The sequence below is a fragment of the Podarcis melisellensis genome, assembly GCF_964234715.1.
Source record: "Podarcis melisellensis genome assembly, chromosome: 13".
NCBI lineage: Eukaryota > Metazoa > Chordata > Lepidosauria > Squamata > Lacertidae > Podarcis > Podarcis melisellensis.
In genome coordinates, this window is record NC_138545.1 from 27,059,736 (window position 1) to 27,082,043 (window position 22,308).

Below are 22,308 nucleotides of genomic sequence, written 5' to 3' on the forward strand. Positions count from 1 at the left end.
AAATTAAAAAATTCCTTCCAGGTATCTGAAGAAGTGTGCATGCACACGAAAGCTCATACCAAGAACTAACTTAGTTGGTCTTTAAGGTGCTACTGGAAGGAATTTTTTTATTTTGTTTTGACTATGGCAGACCAACACGGCTACCTATCTGCAAGTGGTGAAAGACAGAGAGAGAAACTGAAATTGGCGGATTTGTTCATTTCTATGTAAACAGGAAGTTGGATCATATTATATTTGCTCAGTGCTGCAGGGAATCATTGCTGACTTTAGCTGAATATAAAAGAAATTTCTGTAGTAAATTCCTGCCCATGGCCAGGAAGGGCCTCCTCAACAAGGAAGAAAGAAAGCATATCAATCTAAAGCAGTGTCTGTTGAGACACATTCAGATGTTGTCTAAAATAACAATACAGGGTTCACTGTTTCTTCATTACGTGATTAGCCCAAAGCGCTTTCAATTTCCCCTCTAATGTAATCAAGTAACTTCAATGCATCATTGCAATAATAATTTGATGGAAAGTGAGAGCCAGGAAAAAGAAAGTTCTAATGAAATTCTGCCCCGCCCATTTAACTGGGTTGCCCCAGCCACTCTGGGTGACTTCCAACATAATATAAAACACAGTGAAACATCAGTGTGGGATGGGAACAAAATAAAAATAGTAGGATTTCTGTCATCAGAAGACAGCTGGTCTGAAAATCTTTAGCTCCACTAGACATTTCTTTTCTGACTTTCATAGATTAATGAATAAGATTCCAGTCTGGATTTTCAGCCCCTGTTCTGAAAGGGCAAATATTTACTCTTCAAAAGCCTTGAGAACAAATGTCACACACGATACCATTGAACTTAAGCTCTTTAAATTGACCAGGCCCACTCACATCAATTCAATTCACCTTTGGACAGAATATTGATGGCGGGGAAAGTTGACCTAAGAGTTATCGGGTAACAAACAAAGTTTGCATTACCTCCTGGGAGTCTGATAATTATTAGCAGGATATTTCTGAGATTCTAATTGGGAATGTGACAGTAACCCAACATGCATGCACAAAAGTATAAAAAGCTCATCTACCCATTTGCTGCTTTCCACATCCCAGCCCCTCAATAATTTGAAACTATGAAGTGGGTCACATTAATTTCTTGTCTTTTTTTGATAAGCTCAGCTGAGTCTAAACAGCTGCCCAGAAGGTACCGGGATGTAGGTATGTTGTGGGGGTTTGTGATATGTTTGTTTTTTAAACTTATTAATTTTGTGCTTATGTATAATATATGCATAGTTCTATATCTATCTATCTATCTTTCTAGCTAGTTAGCTAGCTATTTGGAATGGTCAGATTATTGCTGGCTTCATTATACTATTTTAAACAAAGACTAGGGGCTCAGTCCATTGTGAGGTTTTCCTGTGCAAAACTCATTTATTATTATTGTTGTTGTTGTTATTATTATTATTATTATTATTATTATTATTATCATTATCATTATTATTAAATCCTTTTGATTTTAACATTTATCAGTTTAAAAGTATCATTGTTTCTTTATAAAGTGCACAATAATTATGGTGTTTAATAATACATAATAAAGTCATTAAGGCTAAAAGGCCTTTAAGGGTGTCTCCACCTGGTACCTTTATAATCCTTTTTAGCTCCCTGTCTGTAAAGTAGCAGAGAGTTCCACAGTCAGTTCCTCTCCAAACTAAGAGTTAGTAACTTTGGACACGGCAAAGAGGAAGCATTCTGGGGGCATGTTGCAATATTTGCAATCTTTTGTGGATATGTTGGCTGTTATCATATGAATTGATATCCATATGTATAGGACTGTTACGTAAGAAACACTTCTGTATATATAATAAGGATATGCACCAGCCTCATGATTAAGTTTGTATATGGATATTTCACTCCAGGAAGTCATCCACCTTCTTCTGAAATTTGCCTCTGGATTCAGATCTGATCTGCTTTCTGAAAACTGAAGCACATTTTTCTCCATTCACTATTATGGGGATTCAAAACAAATGTAAAATACCTTCTCCCTCTGACCACCCTCTTCCACGCCATAGTGTGGTATTGACCTTATACAGCGGAACCTCGGTTTTCAAACGTAATCTGTTCCGGAAGACCATTTGACTTACGAAACGTTTGAAAACCAAGGATCAATGGGCAGTCAGCAAAATCCATTGAAAAAATTGAGAAACGCACCTCAAAAGCCGTTTGACTTCCGAGGCACGTTTGGAAACTGAAACAATTACTTCTGGGTTTTCAGCATTCGGCTTCTGAATCGTTTGGCTTCCGAGATGCTTGAAAACTGAGGTACCACTTTATGGTAAACTGCCAATGGTGTGAGATGTCTCAATTGAAAATTTGATTTTTGTATTCTTTACAGGACACCATGACACCTTCAGACATTTCATTAAAATAGCAGAGGGTCAGTTTCCAGGCATGTAAGTCTTTTCAGATGGTTTTCCTTGATATGACCTCCAGTCTTCACATGCAAAAACAAAAAGGAGTAATAAATACAAAGGCTATTAAAGGATTAATACAGGCATCCCCCCCACTTACATGGGTGTCACATTCCCGGACTCGACACGTATATGTGGAATTGTGTAAAATCAGGAGGGTGTTGTTGAGGGAGACTGTGGCGTAGCATGGGGGGTTGTAGGGGCTGTGGTCCTGGGCACAGTCACAGCGGGCTCCCTCCATGCCCCTCCCCTCCACCCCCACCCCCTGCATGCCCACCCAGATGGCACTAGCATACGGTTCATCGCTGATTAAAAGTACATTCTCAACAATGGTCTGTTCATGTTTGTTTTAATTCCCATTTGCTTTTAACTTGTTTTTATCTTTTTTTACTTTATTGTTTGGTTTTGTGTGTGTGTGTGTGTGTGTGTGTTTACATATATATTTCAATTACAGTCCAATCATTGCCTCATTATAACAATACCAAATTATTATACAATTACTAATACCAATCATTCAAATACTGAATTATATAATTTAGGTGGCCCCCCACATGCTAGATTTGATGGTTTGATTATTTCTTTATTTCTGTGTTCCAAAATCTTATTAATTTCAATTACATTCCGGTTGAAATAATAATCCCTTATACAAGAGCGGCAATATTAATAACTTCTATTCGTGTTGACACATTAAATGAACTACAAGTGAGGCACTCAAATTATATTCTTGTTCTTCCTGTGTGTGGCAATTATTTTGACCGTGGTGTTTCTTCCTGACCTTGTAAAATGATATGTCTATCTTTTCCTGGATATTGCTGTTCTCCATCATGCCTTGGGCAGAGCTAATATCCCATTGTTGTTTCAGAAATTTCTCCATTGCTCCATCCTATGCTTTGTTGTTTTGCAACTTTAACAACAGCTGCAAAAATCACTCTGGCCCAATAAATAACCTGTTTTCACCATTTTCACCCTCTCAGCCTGGGAAGAAGAGTAGTTTGTCAAACTGCAGATGACTCAGTAATGAACCTTGGCAAGCTCGCAGATTTCTTTCATCCTTTCGTTCAACTGAAGATAAATAAGCATTTATACTTCCAATTAAATTAAATTCCAGGTCCTTTTAGCATTGTTCAGTTCACACCATAGATAATAAAGGATGGTGAAGACTCAGCTCTAAGTTTCCATCGTAACCCTTCTGCAAAATAGAGCTTCCCTCCCTTTTTCCTTTTTTTACACACACACAGTTCTCTTTAATGTTATAGTCCATATCTATAATCCAGTTTCATCCCTCCTCACTTGCACATATATAAATTGAACTAATATTCAAGAGAGGGTTGCCGAATCATAAATGTAGAGAAACAACTTTATTTCAAGAAATTGTAGGCTCCCCTCCCCCCACACTGTCTTTTGCACTGAATGAAGTCTTCTCTCAAGTTCAAACCTCAATGATTTTGCAGCTGGTTCTGTTCCAAATTTTATGATCTCATCTCTTCCAGCACGTTCCTGTACTTTAGTTCAAATTAAGCCTCTGCTTCTTAATGGTGGAGTAGAATAGTTATCAGCAGGCAAAGTGCTTTTGCACTCAGCACCTCCCTGCCTCCCACATTCCATGCCGGAGTGAGAGCCAAGTATTGAGATGAACTGCGAGTGAAGCCCATTCCCCCCTGTCCCTGAGGGGAACTGGGAAGATTATCCTCAATCATCCTTGTTTTTCCTTCACCAACAATCTCCTAATTTCGTGGGAGCTGCCTCCATTAAGGCAGACCGGAACTGGAGGCTGATTTTATATTTTTATATTGTAAACTGCTGTGATATATATTTTTATGATACAGCGGTAAATAAATATTCCTATCTATCTATCAATAAATAATGTGTTTTCCCAGCATCATCGGCTTGTCGTCTCAGAATCTGCAGAGAGCTTCATACGATGAGGTGGCTAAACTGAATGACAATCTTGTACAGCTCGCCAAGAAATGTTCTAGTGATGATCAAGCAACCCCAGATTGTGAAAAGCCTTTGGTAAGCCTTGGGACCTAAATTTGAAGGTTATGATTTGAAATCTCTGTAAATTGCATAGTCTGGAGCCCTGGACCATCATGGATGCTCTTCTGATTGATTCTGAAATTAAATGACCAAACCGGGAACTTTAGACAGAAAACATTCCACTTATAAAGAAACTAGTTTATGTAGAGATGCATTCAACAGTCATAAATAGGGGACATACCTGGTTTAAAAGCACAGAGCTAGGCATATTGGATCAGACAAAAGTCTGCGTAGTATGCCTGGTTGTCATAAGGTGCTTGTTCTTAACAATGTGCACTTGGCAAGGCATATTGGTAGCAAATGTGCACATTGATGGTAATATGGCCCACTGCTGAGCTAAGCTCTCTCCTGACAACCTGCCACACTCAATTACAAAATTTTTGATGCAGGGCAGTGCCTTCCATAACATGTAGCTGTGGAGAAATAGTAATTAATTCCCCATTGGTTCTCTCTCCTGCCTGGGATAAAGAGGACTCAGCTTTAATGACAACTTGATTTGCAGGACACACCACAGTGTGGATGCAGGTCCCTAACTGAACAAATTAACAAATGTACACTCTTTTACCCAGAGCTGTTCACACATGTGTAACATGCATATCTGTGTAGAGAAATAGTTGAGCTAGTACAGTTTATCACATGTAATTTTCAATGACTGCCGTTTCTAACTATGAACATAGTAGTTGAGTTGCACACTCTTTCCCACACTTATACATGTGCAGAGGAACTTGTACCCGGGTTCAATGTAATATGGGAACAAACATGTGAAACAAGTTGTATTAGGTACTATGCATGAAATGTTGTACTACGGTGGTTTATAAACTAAACTTGACTTTTCCATAAAACTATCTGGAAATTGTCCTTCTTTAAATCTCTTATAAAATGTAAACTTGATCATATAAATAGCTGCCTAGATGCACTTAACAATGGCTTACAATTTAAGACAACTATACAGATGTCCCCTAAAACATGTGATATTTGATATAACTGCAACAAGTAAACAGGCGAGTGTATGTCTAATAAATGAAAACATTTTGCATCTCTCCTTCAGCGTACTGTTTTTCTGGATGAAATTTGTCATGAAGAAGGTCTTGCAGAGAAATATGGATTTACTGAGTGTTGTGGCAAAGTTGATCCCGAACGAAATGACTGCTTTCTAACTCATAAAAATGAAACTTCTGGATTCATTCCTCCTTTTGTAATGCCAGATGGAGAGAATGTATGCAAAGTATACCAAGACACAAGAGCTGAATTTCTGGCCAAGTAAGTCAATTGAGTTGATGTAGTCATTTTGCTGAACTGGTTCTCCTTTGGGGGAAGAATGAAAATAATGTGTAACATATGACTTTCTCCTACAAATCAGACGCTTGCAAATACTCTCACCTATTTCATGCAAGATGTTAAAAATTAGGTTGGAGCTGCAATAAAATACTTCAGGCTTCAATCCAGCCCCCCATGTCCTCTACCAGGATTTGTTGATCCACTCATTTCTTCCCCCACCTCCAACACCCAACATTATGTTACTGCTGAGCATACTCAGTCCTCATTGGGCTGTTTTCTGTGTTTGAGTAGGAAGGCATTGCTTGCATGGTTTTTTGGGGGAGGGGGAGGGTGGGGAGGGAGTTCCTTCTTTTTGGACCTGTGTAAGCCATGGGGTCCTACCAATCATGTTGGTGCCTCTCTCTTCCTTCTCACTGGCCCCATTTTGAGACCATAGCTATCTGGACACAGTGTTTGGGTTTGCAATTAGAGGAAATGACATGTAATGTTACCTATATATACTGTATGCTGTCAAATTTCTTACCTTGAGGCCAATGGTTAAGTGGCCTAACTGAGTGCCTGAGTATCCTGTGTGGCAACTGGAATCTTTTTGCCTTGTCATTCTTTCCAGTAACATAGGTTTAATAATTGTCCTCCCTCTCCTTAACAGCTTTAATTATAAAGGATCTTGGCACCTCAACTTTTTTTCCTTTTTTTAGAGTAATTGCAGTCCAGATTAATGAAAATTTCCTTTTTGACCCAGTTACTACTATGAGCTTTCCAGAAGACATCCTTTTACAAATGTTGCCGTACTCTATAAGACAGTTAAAGAGTTTGAAAAGGTACTGCAAACTTGCTGTCTGGAAACTGACAAGGATGCCTGCCTCAAAGAAAAGGTATTTCCTTTTAGCCCACATAACACCTCAATATTTTATTTAAAGACACTTACATAATGTATTTCATACCCTCTAACATTTCTCCAATGAAAATAGAGACATCCTATTCAATACTACTACAAATAATAATAATAATAACACTTTTATTTTTTATATCCTGCTTATCTGACTGGGGTGCCCCAGTTACTGTGGGCGGCTTCCAACACATATAAAAACATAATAAAACTATACAGTGCAGCCTTCAGATGTTTTCTAAAGGTTGTAGCGTTACGTATCTCATTGGCTCAGGGTTCGTATAACTCCATACCCTCCAACATCTCTGATGAAAATAGGGATGTCCTATCACACCCTCCAACATTTCTTCGATGAAAATAGGGACGTCTTAAGGAAGAGTGGAACATTCTGGGATCAGATCAGAAATCAGAATGGCTTCTGTAAATCCAGGACTGTCCCTGGAAAATAGGGACACTTGGTGGGTCTGGTATTTCTGCTAGATTGATAGGGAGCTGTTTTACATCTTCTCACTGGTTCAGGGTGGGAACCTTCAGTCCCTGAAGCTGACTGTGACCCTCCAAGCTTCTCCGTCTTGCCCTCAGGATTCTCCCCATGGTACAAACACTCCCAAACCACCACCACCCTACTGGCCCTGTTTCACACTGGCTGAAATGTGTCCTTGAATTCCGATAATGCCTCTTGCTTGCCAAGATGGAGAATACAAAGGGGGGGTGCGCGCAGGCGGGCGCACGCATGCACACACAGAGAGAGAAAGTAGCCTACTGTACACAGGAAAAACTCACATGCATTGTTCCACCCACATTGGCCTCTAGACCCACCCACAATTGGCATACAGGGACCCAATAGTTGCCCAGAAGGGAAGGTGGCCCTTGCCTAAAAACATTTACCCACTCCTGATCAAACCAAATACTACCTATTTTGACAGTTACTTTTCCGGGTTTCAATTAGGAGTCTTTCCCTTCCTCTGTTTTGTTTATCTAGAAATGGCAAACAATGAGCCTAGAAATACAGTATAAGGCAGGTGCTTTCTCACTGAAGTGCAATTCCTCCCACAATTCTTTCCGAGACTTTACTGGATATGTTTATCAGAGCAGAAGTCAGAATTCTGAAAGCTTGGATTCATCAGGAGATATAGATCAAGGAGAATGAATTCAGTTCAATTAGCTGTAAACCAGCTGTAGATTTGGTTGGGCCACTATCAGAAACCCTTTGTTTTGCTTTTTCTCCAAGTTGCTCCTTGCAATGAATTAATTTTCATTGCTTTGTATATGTTGTTTTCTCTGACAGTTGCCGGCTGTGAGAGAGCAAAAGAATTATGCCATCGGATTGCAGAAACACACCTGTTCCATCCTGAAAGAGTTTGGGAAAAGATCCCTGAGGTTTCAGTGAGTCTGGGTGCTTTCTCTTTTTAGCTACATGGATGATCAAGTATTCTTGAGAATTACAGGAACCTTTGAGCACAAATTAAACTTTTTCAGGTATCAGAAAGAATTTCCCAAATGAGGCTGATTTAGATATATCTCCCTGCTCAGCATGTCTTTTACACAGCAGTTTCTTGGAAGGCCTACCTGGGTGGTGAGATGCTCATAGAATTGTAGCATTGGGGGAAAGCAAAATGCATTTTATTTAACACACAAAAAACACATTGCCAAGTACTGCAATTAAAACCATGAGGTGCTATAAGAAGAGAGCAGAGGCATCTGGTCACATCCACCCCATTCATTTAAGGCACACTGAAAGCATGTTGCTTCCCCCACAAAGAACCACAGAAATATTGGATCAGAAAAGAGCAAAACAAAAAACAAAACCCCTATATTTAATATTCACCACAGGAATTTGGATTGTGGTGCTACTGAAAGGTGCCTGGGGATGTGAAGAATTATAGTTCTGATGTTTCAGGCAGCAAAGTCAATTCACATGTTTTAAACCCTCTTAGGTTTTGTTTTCTCTTTATTTGTTTATCACATTTGCATCAACATTTGGTTTATTAGATTGTGATTCAGCCATTCAAACGTAAATGTAGCCAGTGATATAAATAGGGTCATGTGTACACTTTGATTAAAGGATAACAATCCCCAATGGCATTCCAGGATCTGGATTGAGAATTAGGCAGCTATTCCATAGTATGGTCTGCTTTCTGCTAGTGGTAAAAAAAAAAAAAAAAAGTGTAATGTGTCATGTATGACACTGAAAATGACCAAGAGTAAAGTTCTTGGGCCCTGGCATTGTCTACTCACATTAACCAATAAGTGATAAAAACTTTCTTTCCAGAAAAAAGCTGTGGTTATCAGGGCACTGAATTAAACAGCCAGTGCGAATTTCTGCTGCTTTTATCTGCTTGTAAGAAATAGAAGGAAAGAAACATGAAGCCTTGAATGCAACTGTTCAGAAGTGTAGTACTGTAGGTATATAGTGGACTACAGGACACAATATGAATAAACTGCCAGTGTTGCTGGGAACAAATTCTAGATATATATATCTAGAATTTGTATCTCTCTTCACACAAGTGCCCATTAATGAAGCCTTGACAGCCATTCAAAACAAATACAATCCCCCCGAATACATCTTGGACCTGACCAACCACTGCCTAACCAACACGTACTTCATCCACAATGGACAAAGATACAAACAGATAGAAGGAGCACCTATGGGATCACCCCTCTCACCGGTCATCGCAAACCTGTACATGGAACACTTTGAAACCAATGCTTTAGACAAGTCAGAACACAAACCCAAACTTTGGCTCAGATATGTTGACGACACCTTTGTAATTTGGCCACACGGGAAGGAAAAACTGGATAGCTTCCTCACACATCTCAACAGCCTACACCCCAAAATACAATTCACTATGGAAATAGAAGCCAACAACCAACTTCCCTTCCTTGACGTCCTAATCTACAAAAAACCGGATGGCTCCCTAGGACACACTATCTACCGGAAAAAAACACACACCAACCGCTACTTACATGCACAATCACACCACCACCCTGCACAAATAAACTCCGTAGCCAAGACTCTCATCTCCAGAACCAAACGCCTGGCTGACAAAGACCACTTGACAACTGAGTTACAGAATCTCTCAAATGTGTTAATTGCCAATGGATACCAGCAAAACAGGGTTACGAAGCTAATCCAAAAAGAAACACCCCCCAAAAACCAAGACACAGAAGAAAACAATGGCATGGCCCTCCTTCCTTATATCAAGGGCACTACAGATAAAATTAGCAAAATCCTCCATAAACACAATATCAAAACAGCCTTTTGCACCAACCAAAAAATAGCCAATATCCTCAGAAACCCCAAGGATAAAATCCAGTTGGAAAACCAAGGGGTCTATGAAATACCCTGCAAAGTCTGCCCAGCCACGTACATTGGACAAACAAACAGACGAATAAATGCACGTATCGCAGAACACAAGAATGCCGTCAAAAAAGAAGAAAAAACTTCCTCTCTTTTCCAACACATGAAAGAAACAGGACACGAAATTAATTTTGCAGATTCCAAATTGCTCTTTAACATGGAACATCACCACAAGAGAATAATCATGGAAGCCATCGAGATAGAGAAACACCCTCACAACATGAACAAGCGTGACGACACATCCCGCTTGCCAGACATCTGGAAATTAGCCCTCCCCACAAAAACTGACACCAGATCCAGAGGCACACAGAACGCCATCACCAATCAACCACACCAGACCCAAACCCAGACCCTCTCCACAGATAAATTACAGACACCATCCAGTAGCCAAACCATGGAGGCACCTCCGGATGCTGCACCCCCCTGCAATCCCTACACAGATCTGGCTGACACAAGCCACAAAACCACAGCTCGCCCCTATACACGAAGCCAAGCCAGAGCACAACTAAGTGCAGTACAGCCATCTTCTCAGAAAAACTCTTCACAAAGTTCAAGAGGTCAAGACACAAAGACTTTAGCAACTAATCCACACCTAATGACCCACCTAAGTGGTACTCAGGATATCACTCAAGAAATCACTCAGGATATCCCTCAAGTAATTAAGGAACAAAAGAAGAAAAGGCACACTAGCCTGGGAACTTCCTCTCTGCCCAGAACATTGGAGGCTATACACCACACCCCCTCAACAGTATTTATAGGAACTCAAACACTGAGATCCTGCTCTGTTCCAGTAACAAGAAGCCGAAAGCACCAGCCTGAAGATGACGAGTGAAACCTCGTCGAAACGTCGCCTAGACACCCCAACTTTTACACGGGAAGACACCCGAGGACACCAAAACCTGCATTCCTGTACCCGTGAAAATCTACGAAAGCATATATATATATATATATATATATATATATATTTGCATCTGTCTTGAAACAATCTCAACATTTTGTTTGCTTTCTTTCCAGGGAAGTTGCTGACCTGAGCCGGAAATTCCCAAAGGCAGACTTTCCCATCATTCTCAAGTTTGCTGGTGACATTGTACACATCCATGAAGTGTTCTGCAAGGGTGATACTCTGGAGTATTTCCTTAATGTTGTAAGTTTTGTTAATTTTGATGTAACTTACTTCAAACCAAGAATAACATGGATGTTGGCATTGTCTGGTCATAATCTCCAGATTGGCCAAAAGCCTTATGGGAAGAATTCTGGCCAGGGAGCAAATTGGGGGCTTTGCATAGCCTTAGTTAAATGACTTTGAGCTGTGAAGAACGGAGGCCTCACAGAATACAAAAGTGTCCTCTGGTGAAAACACCATGAGTCTCAAACAGGATCCTGGTGGGGCTCTCCCTTGCTTTCTTCTATACTACACTGGTTGTTTGACAGAAGATGAAGCTGCTGACCTACTCCTTGCTTCACTTCACTTAACAGTGCTCTAATTGGTTAAAGAATACTATTGCTTCTTCTACCTCAGCTGGGGTCAGATGGCACCAGGGGCAAATCGGATTCCATTTGAGTGTATAAAGCTGTGGACTCTGGCCTATTTTGCTAATGCGAGCATTTCAGTGATCAGGCACACCAAGCTGCTCTTTGTCTGTCAGCTTGAAAGCTCCTGCCTTAAAATAACTACCGTATTTTTTGCTCCATAAGACACACTTTTTCCCTCCTAAAAAGTAAGAGGAAATGTGTGTGCATCTCATGGAGTGAATGCAGGTGGGAGGCAGGCAGGAAAAGCCCCCAAGAGCCGCACACATGCTCCACATGACTCTTGTGGGCTTTTCGCCGAGGAGGGAGAAGGGCAGCCCCTCACTGACTGGCTGTCCTTCTCCGACCTCGTAGAAAAGCCCCCAAAAGCCGTGCACTCTTTAAAGGGAGTGTGGCTCTTGGGGGCTTTTGTGGGAGGTGGGGGAAGGGACAGAGGGCAGCCCCTCCCTTTCACGAGCCGCACTCCCTTTCACGAGCCGCGAGGAGTGTGTGTGCGGTTCTTGGGGACTTCTCCCTCCTGGGGAAAATCCTGCAAGCGCCACACACACGCTCCACGCGGCTCATGAAAGGGAGTGCTGAGCAGAACCCGGGATGCATACAGGCTCTGCTCAGTGCTCCCTTTAAAAATACAGTATTTCTTTTCTTGCATTCCCCCTCTAAAAACTAGGTGCGTCTTATGGTCGGGTGCGTCTTATGGACCGATAAATACGGCAGTTATTTCTGAGCCTCTTTTCTTACAGGCAGATTTGATAGAGTATATCTGTACCCATCAAGACACTATATCTACTAAAGTGAAGGACTGCTGTGACAGGGAACTGCTGGATCGAGAAGAATGTCTCGTAAATGCGGAAAATGATGACAAACCTGCTGATTTGCCTCCCACTTTCAAGGAGTTTGGGGTTAAGGAAGTGTGCCAAAACTTCACGGAGAACAAGGCTACACTTCTAGAAAAGTATGGTATAGAGAATTCAGATTGGTCTCAATCCTAACTCTATAAAGCATAATGGGTTGCCAAGCATACTGAGGGCAAGAAGAACGCATGTGGTATCAAAGGGGAAAGAGGAAATGTAACTTCATTATCATGTGATGGATACTTTGTAACCTACAATTAAAAACCAATCTGATTGCTTCCCATGATTTTCCCCCCTCTGAGGGGAGGGTAAAGTTCTTTAAAAAATAAAAAATAAACTACCTTGAACAGCTAGGTGCACAGTTCCTGCTGTGCTCTATCCAAATAGGCCAAGAAGAATGTCCCTGGAAGTGACACCATGTGATCATGTAGCATTATTTTCAGAGCAATTCTGCAGGGGAAATAATGGCTTCCCCATGCAATGGTGCCAACTTGGGCCACAGACTGTGGTTGCCCAGTGTGGGGGCTGTGGATCCCAACAGAGGCCTGTCCCAGTTGCTGCCACAGCACTGGAGCACCAGAGGTAAGGCAGTGGGTGGCAGCGGCAGACAGTGCATGGTGGTGGACAGTAGGCAGCGGCAGTTGGAAGTGGAGGCCGGGGACCCACAGCAAAAAAAAAAGTGGGTGCCCAGGCCCCCAGGGCCCTCTAGATATGGCACCAGTGTCCCCATGGGTCTATGAGAAACAGCCCCCCCCCCCGCCCTAATACAGTGTACCTAAAAACCATGCTACCTTATCACTTTGCAAAAATTCCTAACTTTTGTGGAGATGGATGCTCAAAGTCTAGTCCTGATTTTAATTTGCAGCCCTTGAGCCTGGTTTTAGTTTGCAACTCTCCTGCAGCTGCAATATTGAAGTTATATTGATAAAAAAACAAACAGCAGCAATAAAATTTAAATACCCAACTTACAGCGTTTGCCTAATGAATTGCTAAGTTGACGTATTCGAAGTACTTTCAACACTTTCTACGATAACACAACATCATAATCACCATGCGTTCTTCCCTGTGTTCCAGGTTTGTTTATGAGAATGGAAGGAGAAACCCTGAGTTTTCTAAGCAGCTGCTGTTGCAAGTTGGCAGTAAATATGAGGGTTTGTTGGAAAAGTGCTGTGAAACTGAGCATCCTGAAGAATGCTTTCATCAAGGGGTGAGTTATGTTTCATCTCCATGTAATTAATAGCTTCATTTGAAAATAAATAAATCCATGTGTTAATTCCAGTGAACAAACAGATCCAAGTTCTGTTCACTGGAACTGACACATGGAGGGTTGTTATTATTGTTATTATTGTTTTGGAACTGAAGCTTTTATGCAGCTGAAGCTACCATTCCCTATTAAAAGTGGTCACCTTAAATAACTCATAATATACACACATTTAACTTGTGTGCACATGCTTGGCAAATTACACACACACATATACACACACAAACACGGGGGTGGAAAGAGGACAGGCATCTGGGGGGGGGGAACTTTGACAATCACACCTGCCATTGAACTCAGTGTGTTTTGACTGTATGAGATTTTGATTTTAGACACTTTCCCCAGAACCTAACCCCAGTGTAAGTTGAGAATCACCGTACAAACATTTAATAGCAGTTCTATTTTCCTTCAGGAAGGAGAGCTAAGACAACATGCTGACAATACCCTGGAAACACTTAAGATGCGCTGCAATCTGTATGAGAAAGCAGGAGACCACGGCTTCCAAAATGAGTATGCTCTATCCTTTTCAGATTATAGCTTGTGAATAGGGGTCAATTTAGTTGGGCTAATTTAGTTTTAGATAACCTTTTTGTAGAGACAGAATGCAGAGGATGAATACTTTTATTAGAGCCAATAAAGAATAGCTTTAGAGTTCTCAAGAACAATTCATGTGGATGGATGTTAACCCAAAAGATGTGGGGTGGGAAGGAGAATATGGGCATGATGTATGAGGCACAAAGTCTATAGCTGGTGCATCTTGACATGAGGATGGTGTGGAGTTTAAGCAGACCTAATTAGAAGAATCTATGCTATGCAGAAACTGAAATGAGTCTGAAACAAAGTCTGCTGGCACAAAGAAACAACAATGGCTGCCCCCTACCCCCATTTTGAAGGAAAGGGGGGGACAGCGGTTAACTGTGTTTTGTCTGCACATGCAACATCAGCTAAGTTATATGAACTTCCAGCAGCTGTGTATCAAATCCAGGATAGTGATTAATTTGTTTGTTTACATAGGAACACAAGACTTTGTTGAGATGGGGAGAACTCTTAAATTGAAGCTCCAGTGTTCCCAGCTGTGCAGCCCTAAAAGTGACTTCACTTATTCTAGTAACCTGTCAACTTGTAGAAGACAATGCAGTTTTCTGAGTCCTTGAGCATTACTGCAACCCCTCCTCCCAACAAGGGTTGCATCCCAAATTCTCATTGACTAAAATCTTCTCACTTATGGTTCTTTGCAGAGTCCTTGTCCATTATACGAAGAGAGCTCCTGAGATGGCATTTGAAGAATTGTACCAGTACACAATGAAATTCGCAGGTGTTGTTGCCAAATGCTGTAAGGAGGATGACGCGCACATAGTGGTGTGTGCTGATGAGAATGTGAGTATTTTATTCTCCATATTATTCTCCTCTTTCCTCCATCCACATTTCTTTCTTGTTCAGCAGGGTTTATTAAAGACTATTTTAAATGTAATATCTTTGAATTAGGCTCAGATAAAAACAAGCAAACAAATATGCAATAACTAATAGTGGAATAATTAGGAATGGGGGAGGAATTCATTTCAAATTGATTTTTTATTTTACATGGAATTTGACAGTTCTGAACATGTTCTAAAACTTATTTCCCATAATGTAATGTGACCTAAAGGACAGGGATGTTTGACAATGGCTTAGATATGACTTCTCCCGGTATGTCTACAGCTGACCCACTTACATATATGTTGAATGTTTCTTGGCTGGAGAACCACACCCACCCTTGGGAATCCTCCAGGGTCTGCATGCCTGCAGTAGGTGTGGCCATCCTGCACACACACCTCTTCCACACAAACATACAGGACAAAGAGTACACACACACACACACACACGGCACACAGCGCTCATCTGCTGATCAGTAAAGATCAGTTGAGGGCAAAATATATTCCCTGCACATCTGAGAATGGATGAAAGTAGAAATCAGCCCTTGCATTCATATCAAATGTTTAATAGGAGTAGGAGGTGATAGATTCCATTCCCATTGTGGCAATGTGCTTTTTGAAGAGCTTGAAACCTTTCTGCCCATCCGAGTGCCACAGTGAAGGTGAGAATCACTTTATATCCATTGGTGCTCCCCACAGTTTATTTTCTAAGGGCCATATTGCAGCAGACAGAAAACTGGATGGGTGTTAGGCTTCAGGGAATCAGATCCCTCCCCCCGGTGGCAGTAAATAAGCAGATCAGGTGAAAAGAACGTTCCTACCAGTTAATTTCTTTAATAATCACAGCAAGAGACAAAGAAAGGCATATCTCTCTAGAAATGGCATTGGTCCCAGTAAAGGTTCACCCCCTCCATCCCCATTAATCTATGTCACTCCTGTGTCAGGTAATCTGAGCTTGTTGCCACTGAGCTCTCTGTTCTATCACTCTCAAAGCCTGTCTAGTCTTAGTTGAAGGAGGGGGGTTAAGAATGCTGTCCAAGGACACTGAATCTGCCAGCTGTCTCTCCCCTGGTGTTTCCTCTTCTAGCTGTTCCTCACCCAATATTTCCCAGCTTTTCCCCTCTGGACTATGCCCCTCTGCAAACCACTGTTCCAAATCAATACTGTCCTCCTGCCCTTGAAAAGGTTCAGGAGAAGGGAGCAGCGGCTCCAACCATTCCTCCTCAGTCCAACCTCTGACAACGGGGGATGTTGAGTTACTGAAGAAAGTTTGGTAGCTTGGTAGTTCACCGCTGTGTGCTAGCCAAAACTGTGAAAAAGCATTCAAGACCTCAACAGCCTCTCAACTAGCTTACCATTGTGTATCTGATCCTTCAGTAAGTGTGCTACCTTATCCAGAACAGGCTGACACGCATACCTGGAATGGTTGAAAATATAGAACTTCAGGTGTGTGTTGTGTGGTGAAGTCTGTTCATTATTGAATTTGTTCTGTAGTTGCCAGTGCAGCTCCATTAGACTCCCCCCCCCGCCTTCCCCAATTTCATTGATAATCTTGATCATGGATATTATTGTCTATCTTCCTATTATTTATATTCACTTGGTATTGTAATTTTATAAAATTGAAATAAATTCAATGCATGTGGCAATATGGGATTGTTCAACCTTTTAGCATCTCATAAGTACCGTGTCTTCAAAAGTTACATCACTTGCATTCATTGTATTGAAATAGTGGTTAATTTATGTGGCAAGCAAGTTGCTTTGATCACTCTTCTGTTCATCAAAGGTCAATATTATCTCTCTTTCTCTAGACAGATCTTTTACTAGGAGAAGTATGTCAGCGACATGAAGTTAAACCACTAAACAAACAAATGCACAACTGCTGTGAAGATTCCTATGAGTTCCGCCGGGACTGCTTTAGCAATTTAGGAGTAGATCCAGATTATGTCCCTGTACCATTCTCTTCCGAACTATTCACCTCCCACCAAGATCTATGCTCGGCTACCCCAGATGAATTGCTACTAAGGAAGCAAAAGTAAGAAATCACCCCAATAATTAGTTGGCTACTTCAAAGCAATCTAATACCTTTAGCCTTCCTCACCTCTGTTCCTAACCACAAAGACCTGTCCTTTATTCAGTCTCTACACATATGCTTCCAACCTATCACTCACTGTTCTCATTGCAGGCAGCTTGTCCACTTAATAAAACACCAACCCAATAGCACCACTGAGCAAATAGCAGAAGTGACAGGATATTTCACTGCCATGGTGACCCAATGCTGCGAAGCTGAAAATCATGAGGAATGCTTTACAACAGAGGTAAACTTCTTAGAGAGACAAATGTCCGGGACAGTTTCTTCTTCTTCACTGACAGCCTGACAAGGCTGAGGCCAAGTGCTTGATTGGGATATGAGTACCTAGGCCTGGACTCCCCCTTAATGACAAGAGTAGAAAGTAGCTCTCAGGGTTGTGGGTTGTGGTGGGGACAAAAGAAATGAGGAAGAAAAGCTCCATATTTTGAAAGTGGGGCTCTGGAAATATAGCATTGCAATTGCTATTTGTAGCTTTAAAAAAATAAAATGAGGCCATAGGTGGAGGAAGAGTATGCTGCAGGAACTGGTGTGGCCTAGCAGAAGGCTGCACTGGCCTGCACAGCATCCAGAGACATGTGTGACACTGCATGCCATGTGAGTGACGTCACACACATGCAACATATGATGCCCACCCATCCCCCACCCCAGTCTTGGGGGCAACCCAACACCTCTGGTCCACAGGAGGATACTATTGTTAGGGGTAACAAAAGCCTATGAAAAAGTCTAGTAAAAGCAATGGTGTCATGCTCTTCTGGTTCCTCTACCAATATAGGTCATTTGTCAGGGCAACTGAGGCAGATTCAGTTTCAAACCTGGGTCTGAACCCAAATTGAAATGGGTCTAGATTTCCTCTGGGAATGCCTGCAGCTGCTTTTTCATTACCCTCTTGAGTACCTTGCCGCCAAAGGGAGTATTTGCAACCAGGCAGTAGTTGCTCACTACAGTAAATACTGTCATAAGAAAAAATGTATCCTGATCAAGCTTTCTAGAGAATGTGATGGAAAAGGAGATTTCACCAGTTCCAGTCCAATATATTTTGTTGCCTGGAGTTTGCTTGTCTCCAGCATTCCAACCCCACCCCTACCCCCACACGACTCTCCTAAGGTTTCACAGCACTATTCAAACAGCAGTTCCTGCCCTCTTTTATCCCCCATGGCAGAACCAAGTCAGAATTTCTCTCTTGAAGAGAAAGAGAAACTGGTATCGCATGTAAAAAGTATGCCCACCTACATAGGAATGTGGTTAGGATTGGGTGGTGTGTTTAGCAATGCAAGGCCAAGTTTGGAGGATGAGGTGGGAGCAACAGGGGCTTAGGAAGAAAACATGGTTGTATTTGAATGCACTGCTCTAGAAATATATAATTGCAATCACCATTTTTGCTATAAAATTAGTGGGAGGCTGTGGGTGGAGGTTTTAAGTTTCTTCAAGGTGCCAGAACGATCCCCTGTATCATTCACAATAGAATTAAACTGACACAATTGTTCAATGCAGAGGTCTATGGTCAACTTGGAGCACTTTCTCTAGGAATGTCAAAGGGTGTTTGTCATTTCTTCCAGGGTCCAAAAGTGGTTGAGCGCAGTAGAGCTGTTTTTGGAGAGCAGTAGCCTTCTCAGGTGAGCTGATGTGCAAGCATGGCTTGATTTGGAATGGAAAAGGTTTAACTGATTCAACATTGACAATGCGGGATGAATGTTATCTGCCACTACCAGCAGTGAAAGTATTACGTATGAAGGGCCTTGCTTAACCTCTGTTCTTATTTATGTTATACCACTACCCAAGGTCTGGAGTATCTATTTACAGCCAGAAATGACATTATGACAAAAGAATGGATATTTGAACCACTCAGAATGCATGTCTTCATGATTAACACTTCCTACTCTAGGATAGGAGTGCTCCATATGTCAGCAATATGTCCATATATCCATATGTCTAGGATGTCAGGAGTGCTCTGATGGTGTTTCCTGCTTGGCAGGGGGTTGGACTTGATGGCCCTTGTGGTCTCTTCCAACTCTATGATTCTATGATTCTATTATTCTATGATTCTATTATTCTATGATACAGAGAGACTCAGATTCTGGGGACTCATTTTATTATCTCAGATATCTCAAAGGGGATCATGCCCTGGAGGTTCTATTGCATCTATCACATATTTGTCTCCAACAAATAAAACTTTCAGAGTTTTGAATTATTTCAGAAGCTTGCTTCCAGTTGAGGTATATGTGCCAGCTCCTAGAGGCCAAGGCAGCTTCAGCCCCGCCCCCATGTTTTCTTTTTTTGAGGGGTCCAGGCCCCCTCAATGTTCAGAGGGCTTTCGGCTCTGCCCCCTGGCTCCTCGCGATGTTGCAAACACAATGTCAGGACGTTGCACAATGTTGCACATGTGACATCATGTGCTCCTAAGTCCCCTCAATCAAGGGGGGGCGGGCTCTTGAGAAAATAGTGCCTCTAATGAGAGGTAACAAAAAGAGGATGTATATACAGTCATACCTTGGTTTTTGAATGCCTTGTGACTCGAATGTTTTGGCTCCCAAACGCCACAAACCCGGAAGTGAGAGTTCCGGTTTGTGACCTTTTTTTGAAAGCCAAACATCTGACGCGGCTTCCGCAGCTTCTGATTGAGCGCAGGAATCTCCTGCAGCCAATCGGAAGCCATGTCTTGGTTTTCAGAAGTCAAACAGACTTCCGGAGCAGATTCCGTTCAAGAACCAATGTACAACTGCACACATAATAAGAACCAATTGGAACTCAACCCCCCTTTTTTATGTCTACAGCCTAGGGAGGCTTCTCCAAACCAAATACTTAAAGGGCCTCTGATTATGCAGTGGCAAACCCACATTTGCCAACAAACATACACTCAGAGGTAATCCAAGTATAATACACAGAAACAAACAGAAACATAGTTCACACTTTACATTTTCAAGTTGTACATTCTGGTCTTACCTCCCTCTCAAATTTTCTACCTGGTTGTCAGTAGGGCTGAAAAATTTCAATTTTGGGCTTTTAAAGCATACTACTTGCTACTGAATCGCTTTGTAGGTTGCTTAGTTCAGTTTGCCTGTCCAACTATACTTATTCCTAATTTATTGCTCTTTTTTATGCTTTATATCCTCTCCCTGCCCTTGGAATACCTTTCATTCTTAAGGCATGAATCCTGGAAAATTTCAGAATAATAGAAGCAGGGTTTTTCCCCAGAAGGGCATGTCAAATTCTCCCCTTCATTATTAGTAAAAAAACAAAACAAACAAAAACAAACAAAACCCAGTTATCACTTCTTTTTCTTTTGACATAAATGGATAGAATTTGCCGGTGTAGTTGTCCGTCCAGGGTGAGTTTAGTCTGCCAACTTACAAGAAAGTACACCAAGTGTGTGTGTGCTGGGTGCCTTTAAATCAAAATTATTGTTGTTTCAAAATAATGAGACCGTGTGAACTGACCACTAGATCTGAAATGAGAGGTATCTCATTTTCTCTAAAATGTTCTGCTTGTTCTGCTGCAAATAATTATTTGCTGTTGTTTTCTTCTCTCTCAAGAAAGGAAGAACACTGAAAATAAAGCCCAAATAAGCTCACGCATCCTTGGTTGCTTCTTCACTTGTGACACACCACCTTTCTGATTCACAGAAAACAAGGATTTGATTCTTCCATAATCTTCATCTCTCACTATAGTTTTACTGTTGAGAGTTAATAAAGTGTTTAAATAAAATCTTCCCCTGTTGCAGTACAGTGATTCAGTTAATTAAAAATATAACATATGGGCTTGTGTGTGCGCGCATGCATGTGAAAGGAGGAGGTGTGTTGGAAGTTTGGGAGCACTCTGTAACTATTGGTACCAAGCAGACAAGCAGAAACTTCTGTTTCCCATGGACTTGCTCTCTCTATTTGACTATTCATCCCTAGAGTGCCTGCTCTCCCACATCTGGGCTTTGATCATGGTGTGTGCAGAGCAGGGCAAAGGGGTCAGAATGAGTCAGAAACTCTGAGCCAGATAAATCTGCAACTGTTGGAAGCACGAAGAAGCTGCTATGTTCCCTCCCCTTAGAGCTGAGCATTGTGCAGGGATTGGGAATTGTTGCTCTCTCTACATTTTTGGATTCCAACTCCCATCATCCCCAAGCTAGCATAGCAAATGTCCAAGGATGAAAGGAGTTGTAGTCCATCAGTAGCTAGGTGATCTTGCGCCCTTGGCAGAACCATCCAGATTGCGCCCCCCAGCCACGGACAAATTAGCTCTTCTTTTCACCTCTCCTCCAACCCACCCTCCTCCACCCATTCAATTCACCTTCTATTTAAAACCATTTCTTATGAGGCAATAATCAATATTTATATTTATGGACATATATTTAGCCCCACTCCCACCCCCATTGCATGTGCCCCTGTAGGGAGCCCACCTCACCTTTCCCTTTGCTAAGGCCCTGTCCATCAGCATCTGGAGAACAACAGATTCCTCATCCCTGGCTTTGTGTACCTCAGCAGGCTGCATTGCTTTCTTCTGACCTTTACACCCCTTCCAGATCCTGCCTCCTATATGGATATGGTAATTCCTTTACTGTTATATTTCCTCACAAAGCAAAAATATAGAGCTACGATGTCCACAATGCATGGCAAAGTCCCACTACGTACTCCAAGTGAATTATTCTTTCAGCTGATAAGAAAAGATGGTTTTGCTTTGGATTCTAATTTGGAGCAAGTAGAAATAGTGGCATTTATGGTTTGAGTAAACTACTGCACTGAAATGCCTTGTTTCAAAATTAGAATTTTTAAAAATGCAAACACACATTATTATTATTGACCACACACTATGGAAGATCAGGGTCATTGAGCGATGGGCTTGCATTTGCACCCCTACATTCATTCCTGGTTCTCTACATTGCACAATCAGAATAATGACCTGAACACCACAGTTGTTTCAGTTTGGGGATTTTTTTCTGATGTGTATAGGTTAGAGGGGAGATCCCTATCACAATCCTGTTTTGTTATCTCATCCCAGTACAAGTTTCCAGAGTATGTTGTTAAACATCAAATATTTACTCTTCAGCAGCCTTGGATGCCAAGAACACAGAACTCTTCTTTGAACTTGGACTCTAACTAGTGATCCATTGCCATCATTTCAATTCAGCTTTGGATGAAACATTAATGGAAGGGGGAGGGAGGTGGTATAAA

General features: G+C 41.6%; 2 protein-coding genes across 3 annotated transcripts in view; both read left to right on the forward strand.

Moving 5' to 3' along the window:
* Nucleotides 1–22,308, forward strand: part of LOC309354855 (olfactory receptor 5AP2-like) — a gene marked incomplete at both ends in the record, with an annotated part of 215,639 nt that overhangs the window by 78,201 nt on the left and 115,130 nt on the right. The gene's annotated exons all lie outside the window — the stretch shown is intronic.
* Nucleotides 1,037–20,851, forward strand: LOC309355447 (albumin-like). 2 transcript variants are annotated; one of them, XM_081886324.1, is made up of 15 exons: nt 1,037–1,194; nt 2,369–2,426; nt 4,322–4,457; nt 5,530–5,741; nt 6,502–6,634; nt 7,937–8,034; nt 11,024–11,153; nt 12,280–12,491; nt 13,465–13,597; nt 14,061–14,158; nt 14,887–15,025; nt 16,869–17,092; nt 17,243–17,375; nt 18,706–18,762; nt 20,680–20,851. In XM_081886324.1, exons 1-14 carry the CDS (start codon nt 1,110–1,112, stop codon nt 18,751–18,753), a joined length of 1,839 nt encoding a protein of 612 aa, XP_081742450.1. In that variant the 5' UTR covers nt 1,037–1,109; the 3' UTR covers nt 18,754–18,762; nt 20,680–20,851. The 2 variants fall into 2 exon arrangements, with proteins under 2 accessions (XP_081742450.1, XP_081742451.1); XM_081886325.1 differs by having other exon boundaries at nt 20,684–20,851.